Here is an 8,945-nt window from a genome sequence, read left to right as displayed (position 1 = left end):
AAGGAAAAAAGCAAACAAGGACCGTGGATTATTTATATAAATCATTGAAGGGGAAGTTGTTCAAATATGCTGAAGGGGGAAAAATTGAATTTGAGAAGGGCCATATTTTTTATGACATCCGCCATTTCAGAGAGGTTTTGGTGGAGTATTCAGTCCAAAAAGGTTTTAACCTTGCTAGGGAAAAAAATGAGACTGGTAGAATTACTTGTCACTGTGCCAACCAAGGCTGCAGTTGGAGAAATCATGCAACTATATTGGCTGATCAGTTGACATATAAGGTGAAGTCTGTAGGCCCAGAGCACACTTGCATCAGAATAAGTAAGCTCAAGAGTGTGACTGCTCCTTTTATAGCAAAAAAGCTTATGGAGAAGTTTAAAAGGAATCCTGAAATTAGTGTCAAAGATGTGAAAGAAGAAGTTAGAGAAAAACTTCTTGCAATTGTAAGAACTAGTGCTTGTTGGAGGGCTAGAAATATAGCAAGAGATCAGATTCTAGGGAACCATTCTACTTCATATAAAAAGCTGTGGAAATATGCAGCTGAGGTAGTTAAAACTAATCATGGGAGTTTAATTTTTATAAAACCAAGTATAGATGACCCTCCCAAGTTCAAGAGACTTTTTTTATCATTTGCAGCATGTCAAAATGGTTTTATTAATGGTTGCAGACCATTTATTGGTATTGATGGTTGTTTTTTGAAGGGGCAATTTGGGGGTATTTTGATGAGTGCAATAGGACTTGATGGAAATAATAGATTATATCCATTTGCAGTAGCTGTAGTTTAGTCTGAAACTAAAGACAGTTGGAAATGGTTTCTGGATCACTTGCATAAATTCCTAGGTGATACAACAACAACTAATATACCATGGACTTTTATGTCAGATGGTCAAAAGGGCATTTTAACTGCTCTCTCTGAAATTTTTCCACAAGCAATAACTAGGAAATGTTGCAGGCATATATATGCTAACTTTAGGACACGGTGGCCAGGTGTGAAGTACAAGAAACTATTCTGGGAAGCTGTAAATGCATATTATGAAGAAGATTTCAAAATTGCAATGAGGCAGATTGAGTCAATTAGTCAGGATGCCTCAATTTGGTTGATGGAGCATCCTTTGGAGACATAGACAAGACACAAATTTGATGATAGGGTGAAATGTGACTATGTCACCAATAATCATGTGGAGTCATTTAATTCTTGGCTTGGGAATGTTAGAGCAAAACCAATCACTGCTGTTTTTGAATGTATAAGAACAAAGGTGATGTCCAAATTCAACAAAAGGTTTCGAAGGACAGCAGATTGGACAACCACGGTAGTGCCAAAAATTAAGAAAAGATTAAACTCCAATATATCCAAAGCTGGTACATGTGAATTGACATGGCCCGCTAAAGGTGTGTATAAGGTAAGTGATAATGCAAAACTGAACAGTTATATTGTTATGCTTGGGGAGAAGACTTGTTGTTGTAGGGAATGGCAGGTGAGTGGAGTTCCTCGTATGCATGCATGTGCAGCCATTACTACCACAAGGGTGGATATTGAGAAGTTATGTTCAGATTTCTACAATAAGGATACATATACAAAGACTTACACTCCTTTCATCCACCCCATGCATGATGAAAGTATGTGGACTGAGGTTGACAAACCTGAATTGGATCCACCAAAGCTCAAAAGACCCTGTGGTAGACCAAGAGTGTCAAGGAAGAGGGAGGATGGTGAAGCAGAAGCAAAGAAAAGGTCAACTATTGTGCAGTGCAGTGTATGTGGACATTTTGGACACAACAAGAGGGGATGTCAAAAGGCTCCTACTACAAAACAGGCAAGAGCAGCAGCATTAGGCCCATCATCATCATCAACAACAGCAGGCCCAAAAGTAGGAGGAAGAAGACATCCACCAAAAAGATCAAAAAGGAATAGAGTAGTAACCGCAGCAACACAAGGCTCTGAGGTACTAAATTCATTGAATAAAGATTTCTTCATTTCAATTTTTTTTTTCTTTTTTTTTCACATTTCAATAAAGATTTCTTCATTTCAATTTTCATATTAGGCTTCCGGTAGGGCAGCAGCAACAAGAGCAACTCAAGCCACATCAACACAAGGCTCTCAGGTATGTAATTCATTTATTGATCCTAATAACAACAAAACACAAAGCTCTCAGGAATATAATTGTATTGTAATAAATATTTTTTGTTTTATTTCAGCCTTCATGTTGCACCAGCAGGAAGTAAGAGCTTAACACCATTGAGATGGAATGAATTTGATGGCATTTTCTATTTGTGGCAGTTATTTAGTACATTAAGTTTGGTATTTGGTATTTATGATATTCTGTACTTTAAGTTGGGAGTGTATTGATGTATTTTGAGACTTTATGTTGGGAATGTATTGATATATTTTGAGACTTTATCAAGTATTGATATATTTTGGAATGTAACAGGTTTTAAAATTTTGCAATCCTCTAACAGGTTCTGATTTAGAGGTTTAAAAAAAATTTTGCAGCAGCAGTATATGCAATTGGATTGTATCAGCATCTGATTTTGCAATCCTCTAACAGGTTCTGATTTAGAGGTTTAAAAAAAAATCTACAGCAGCAGTATATGCAATTGGACTGTATCAGCATCTGATTTTTAGAGGCTTAAAAAAATTACAATTCTTTTACAGGTTTTAAATTTAAATTAAAATTTGTTGATTAATTGCTTTACATGATTGTAACAGTTGCTTTAAAGGCTTTTTAAAAAAAAGAAACAGGCTTTTTTTTTTTAACAGGTGTTTTACATGTTAATATTCAAGTAATTAAGAAAGAAATAGAACTGAAAATTTTGAAATTCACTTTTTTGGCAATTAATAAATTAAGAAAGAAATAAGAGTGAAAATTTTGAAATTTTCTTTTTTATTAGCAATGGTCATTGTCGAGAAAAAAATAATTTATTGCAGAGGCAACGGTGGTAAGCTCATTTGGGGGTATTTTTGTGATGAAAAACTTGAAGGGTATTTTTGTCATGAAAAATTTGAAATACACTTTTTTTAAGTCAACATATGGTCAAAAGGGTAGAATTGTCATTTTATACCTAAAAAGTACTACAAATTGACATTTGGGATGTAAGTGAAATACAAACTCACAAATTGGGGTCTAAGTGGTCGTTAAAAACCAAATCTTCATCTAGGTGAAATATGCGCCAACCTTAGGGGGTCTAGGTGAAATTAACATTAAAATAAATCATCCTATTTTTCATTAGCATTTAAAAAAATAATAATAAATAAGGCAAATTACACAAAACACCCACGATGTTTTATATTGTGCATGTAGATAGAAGTTATAGCAATATTACACAAAGGTCCATATTGACCGTTTGACCACAAATAATTAATATAAATTTACACTTTTGACCTTAAAATTAAAGCATTTATTTTTAATAGTTTTAAAATTCATTTACTCATAAATTTTCCGTATAAGTTATTTTATATACCCTGCAGGATAGGTTCGACTTCAATCTCAATCTATGCATTTGCCAAATACTGAAATATATATATATATATATATATATATATATATATATATATATATATATATATACATATATTTTGCTTGAAAATGAAAAAAAAAAAATTTTAAAAATTATTTTACGTCCAAACAAACAAACAGAACAAGAAACAAATATGGATGTAAAACTATGCCTTAAGGAATTATTGATAAGTCCATACTCAACTACTAAAACCCACCAGAAGAGTTTCAAAATCGAAAATCAAAGAAATTAAAATCATTTTTGCTATGATCATTAATATGTAGAAAGTATAGTACCAAAAAAAAAAAAAAAAAAACATGTAACTATTAAAAATAAACGTTTTAATTTAGGTCAAAAGTGTAACTTTATATTGATTTTTTGTGGTCAAACGGTCAATAAGGACCTTTGTGTGATATTGCTATAACTTCTATCTACATGCATAATATAGAAACCTCGTGGGTGATTTGTGTAATTTATCCTAAAAAAAATTATAAGACTTACCATAAAAGAAAAGGTATTACCATAACTTCATAAAACTTTGTCAAAAATAAAATAAAAAATTGTCTATAATTTTTCATAAAAAACAAAAAATAGCAAAAATTACTTTTCATAACCGCCAATAATTTTTTAGAAGAAATTTTTTTTTTCACATGTCTCTGCTAAGGCTCGAACTTTGACTTCCTTTTACAAAGTAGGAACCTGATACCAATAGGCCACTCACCTGTTGGTAATTTGTTAGAAGAATTTCTTTTCTTGCTAATCAAACTTTTTAAGTGTTTAAAAATTTTTCATTTCCTTTTCTTTCTTGATATTTTTATTTAACCAAACTATCCTAAAATTTTGAAATTTATACATTTATAATATGTTTGGAAGCACCGAATTGACACTTTAAATTTAAAAAAAAAAAATCTCTAATTTTAAATCTAAAATATTACTTTGACTGCTTTCAATTAATTTTAATTTTGTATAACGAATAAACACTTTTGGTGGTGTTGGGGTTTGATAACGACACCACCAAAAATTTACTACATTTCACTTAAATTTATGACACATAACACTTAACATTTTAAAAATATATTAAAAAATCTCAAATTATTGTCATGGTTTAAATTTCAATACTTAAATTCAATTTTAAAATTTTTAGTTCTTAATATTTAATCTTATAAATAAATAATAAAAAGAAAAAAAAAAAAAAAAAAAAAAAAAAAAAAAAAAAAAACTTTCATTTGTTAACATACTATACTTAAATTTTGCTAGGACCAATAAACTGACCCATTCTTTTTAATTAAAAATAAAATAAATTAAAATTAAAGAACGGTACTTAAACCCTTACTGTGAATATGTACCCAATTTTAGACTCTCACACTCCGTGCATAGTTTGTTCTGGCGCCCCTTCTTTCTTTCTTCTTCTTTTTTTTATTTTTTTTTTTTTTTTGGACTGGACAAAAATTACCTCTAGTAAAAAAAAAAAAAATTATTTTTATTATTATTATTATTTTTTGGACGGGCTCAAGCCCACCCTGGATCTGCGCGCCTTTACTCTTTTATGACTTAGATTTCTTTTATGACTTGGATTTTTCTGCTTTCTCTTGCTTTAGCTCTTGCTCCTTGTGAGTTAATATGTCCTTTGTTAACACATGCCTACTCCTGCAACCCCACTTATGAATGAAATTATTAATATATTTTTCTTACTAACAAGAGAGAAATATGGGTTACAATCTGTGGGAAAAGAAGCGTCCTGAAATAGTAATAATTTAGGAGTAGCCGAACTGAATCACAACTATTACAATTATGAACCATGAAAATTTTTAAAAAACTAAAGAAAGACGGAGTCGAAATCAATATCATCTGAGCTGTGACCATCATCAAAGTTGTGATCATTATCATCAGAGCTGTCATCAAAACTATGTCTAGGTAAAATATAACCACAGTCTTCATCATCGCTCGAGTTCGGGTGACGCCGCGCTCTTGAACCCTCGCAAGCTTCAATATCTTCTCATTAACCTCGAAACCTATGCAATCCCTAACGTCAAGATGCACAAGTTTTTTGCAGCGCTTCAAAATCCTCTCAAGATTCAGCCAATGTAGATTCGTCCGCCTTAGATCCAAGTACTCGAGGTTTGGCAGTAAGGTGACTATAACCCATATCTCGTCATCTCTTATCACGGATATGGAATTGGAACTACTTAATCTGAAATGGCCAAAATCAACAAAATCCTTGCAATGAAGGCTGACTTGGGTAAGGATTTCTTCCGTATCAAAGCCGCTTCCAAGCCTTAGCATCTGCAAGTTTCTCCACTTTCTTATAAGACTTGCAACAAAGGACGCTTCAACGGTGTCATTCTCGAGTAGACAAGACAGCGTCAAAAATTTTAAGGCAGGACACCTAACAACAGAAATCATTGTGAGAAAAAAATTCCTACATTTTTCTTCAGAAGTAAAATTTATCAGTTCTTTGTTTTTATTTTTAATTTTTAAAGCCGGATACAAGGTAAGAAAGTAAGAAATTTTCAAGTGGTAAATTGTGGTCATCTAGGTCTCCTCCCCACAGACAAAGGGACAACAATTCTAAATTCAGATTGCTTCATTCTACAGATTTTCCATTAAATTGATTTGTTTCATATATTAACACTAAATATCAAGCATAGGCAAAAATAAAAAATAATTGAAGTATGGTGACGGCTTCATTATCAAAACTGATATGACAACAGAATGATTTCAAGCTCTACGAAGACAGTTCGGAAAATGAGGCTCTGTTTCGTTAAAGAATTTAGTGAGGCAAAGGAAAAGGAAAAAGAATTGATTCCTCCATATTTTCTCTAGTGGTTAAATGAGATCAGAGATCAGAAAGCAAGGAATTGTTAAAATATGATTTGGAAAAAGAAAAAGAAAAGGAAAATGACATGAAAACTAGGATATTTCACCCCTACTTTCCCTCTTATCTTCTTTTTGTTCCGTTCCATGATAACCAAACATCAAAAAGGAGGACTTCCTTTGCACATCTTTCATTTCCTTTCATTAATCCTGAAAACTAAATTGCCTAAAAGAAACAATATAGATGAATTAATGAAATTTTGGAACACAAAAATAATTGGAAGTGGTTACAATACTTCTAAATAAAAGGGATTTACGAAATCATATAACCATGTAGAGTTACAAAATGAAGATACTTATTTTCAAATTACCATATAAGGTATAGATTTTATTTTCTTTTATCTTTCTTGTTTTCTAGTTGTGTTACTCATGCTTCATTTTTAACTTCTCAAATTCAAACTCCAATGGTGGTATTCAAGTGTCTAAAATTGAAATTAAAAACATGATGACTTACCCTTCTGCGGCACAAATCAATGTCTCTTTAGTAGAACTGCTGGGAAGAACTAGTGAAACGGCATATCCACTACTACGATTGACAACAAACTTAATCAATCCAGTTGTGTCAAACCTCTCCAATCCATATTTATCCACTAATCTTGATTTGAAGGAGTGTGAGATTTCACGTGGAAAATCAAGATGCTGCCAGCATAAAGGATCGAGAGTTGCGTTGTACCATGACTTGCATACAAAGGGAACGTCAAATAGCATGGACTCTACTCCCAATCTCCCAAATGCATTCACCAAACAATCCATGTTTAGGTCTTCCCATTTTCGCACTTCCATCTACGTGAACTTGAAATGAAGACAACTGTGAACATTTTGAGCATAAAATAAAAAAATAAAAAAAAATAAAAAAACACACACACACACAACCAAATTTCCCACTTGATAAATGCATATACCATTCACATATATTACATAATTAACACCAAATTATATTCGAGTCATTCATTCTGGAAAAGATTGGAGAATTTGAACTTTTTCGTCATAAAATATGTATGAATATGTTGACTCTTGCGAAGGCAGAGATATTGGAGTCTACTTTTCTCCAATGAAAATATTGGAGTTTCACACAAACTTTGGAAATGAAAATTTGTTATTACGAGGAGCTAACCAAATTAGTTTTCATAAGAAACTAAAACAAATTATATTGGGATTTTAAAATAATTAGGAATTGTGTTATCACTCCTCTATTCAATTCGCAATCATCCTAATTTCAGTTTTGAATTAGGAAAAAAGAAACAAAAAAGAAAAAAGTTCTTTATTATGTTAAGAATTTGTTTAGCTAGGAGGTTAACACTTTAATGTAACTAGTTTTATTAATTAGGATGCGACACAACTAGGATTATTATTATTAATATTTTGGGGTTACACTAGGCTTTACTTAACTACATCTAATACTTAGGAAGTAATTAAGAAACAAAAAATCAATCGCCATTTTAGTAGATTGATATGCTGTGAACAAAGAAGTTGAAAAACTAATTGAAGAAAATAAATAAAATGTTGGATTATATTGAAAAGATAAGTAAAGGTAAATTAGTACTTAAATTGTAGAAACAAATAAGAAAGAACATTACAGGTTCGGGGCTTTAGCCTACGGTAGATCACAATAGCACAATTACCAAAACAGAACAAATCCTCTCTGCCAACATGAAGAGTTAAAAGAACATTATACTTCGAATTGTAATTAAAAATCCCCAAATTGCAATTCATCAGACTCGACATTACAAAATATACCCAAAAACCAATGCTAAAATATTACATGAATAAAAAATTAACTCGAAAAAAAAAAAAAAAAAAAAAGAAAGGAAAACAAACAAGCCCTATCATGCAAAAAATCTATGTGATTTAACTTGAAAAATCATGTTAGGGTGCTTCAAACGTGAATGGTCATGTGCTATATATAATATATATATATATATACACACACACATACTACGCAAATGGTATCAAGATGACGAAAAGTCTTACAATACCAATGATTTTGGGTTTGAAGAAGATGATCTCAGTGTGCTTCAATTATGGGTTGGTCACTCTCCCAAAGCTATTGTAGAATATTATCCCATATATATATACACACCAGATAAGAAAGGTTGAGAAGAATTCGGAGAAGCAGTAACAAAACCCTAGAATTATAAGATTTTTACACAGTCCCTTTTTTTCCTTGATTTTATACGATAACAAAATTAGTAATTTTTTTTTTTTTTTTAAGTACTTACCTACAAAAAATAAAAATAAAATAACTACCAATTTTTTTTTTTTTGAATAGGGATACTTATACAATACCAAGACTTGCATTAGTGAATTATCTAACCTAATGATTTTTTATTAGTTATTTATCCTAAATATAAATAAGTGAAGGGCCACACTCTCTTATTTGTTAGATAAATGACCAATTAAAAATAATAGATTAATTCATTACAATTATTCGGTGCAAAAATTATTTTCATTTTTTATTACATACCATCTCCAAATTTGTAATTAATGGGCCGCCAAAAAATATTAAATGAGTAATGGTCCTAAGAGGTCCCACACTCATGAGAAGAGTCAGAGTCTTTCTTATTTAACCATCAATATTT

At 31.3% G+C, this 8,945-nt stretch overlaps 1 protein-coding gene across 1 annotated transcript; it reads right to left on the bottom strand.

Moving 5' to 3' along the window:
• Positions 1 to 5,054: 5,054 nt before the first annotated feature.
• On the bottom strand, positions 5,055 to 7,149 carry LOC132273038 (F-box/LRR-repeat protein At3g48880-like). The gene is made up of 3 exons (XM_059774071.1): positions 6,821 to 7,149; positions 5,321 to 5,878; positions 5,055 to 5,139 (listed from the first exon to the last, which is right to left on the bottom strand). Exons 1-3 carry the CDS (start codon positions 7,147 to 7,149, stop codon positions 5,055 to 5,057), a joined length of 972 nt encoding a protein of 323 aa, XP_059630054.1.
• Between the last annotated feature and the right edge of the window lie 1,796 nt (positions 7,150 to 8,945).

This window comes from Cornus florida, unplaced genomic scaffold, assembly GCF_030987335.1.
Source record: "Cornus florida cultivar Cherokee Brave unplaced genomic scaffold, ASM3098733v1 CherokeeBrave_3.0.0_Hap2_Chr09, whole genome shotgun sequence".
Taxonomy (NCBI): domain Eukaryota; kingdom Viridiplantae; phylum Streptophyta; class Magnoliopsida; order Cornales; family Cornaceae; genus Cornus; species Cornus florida.
Note: the sequence above shows the minus strand (reverse complement) of the source record. Positions and strands in the feature narration are given on the sequence as shown.

What these genes read in the sequence shown, in the direction of transcription:
- LOC132273038 (XM_059774071.1), bottom strand. Translation starts at nt 7,149, where the DNA reads ATGGAAGTGCGAAAATGGGAAGACCTAAACATGGATTGTTTGGTGAAT. An exon ending in TTGATTTGTGCCGCAGAAGG is followed by an intron (nt 5,879 to 6,820) that starts GTAAGTCATCAT and finishes TTCTGTTGTTAG; the next exon opens with GTGTCCTGCCTTAAAATTTT. An exon ending in ATGATATTGATTTCGACTCC is followed by an intron (nt 5,140 to 5,320) that starts GTCTTTCTTTAG and finishes GTGGGGTTGCAG; the next exon opens with GAGTAGGCATGTGTTAACAA.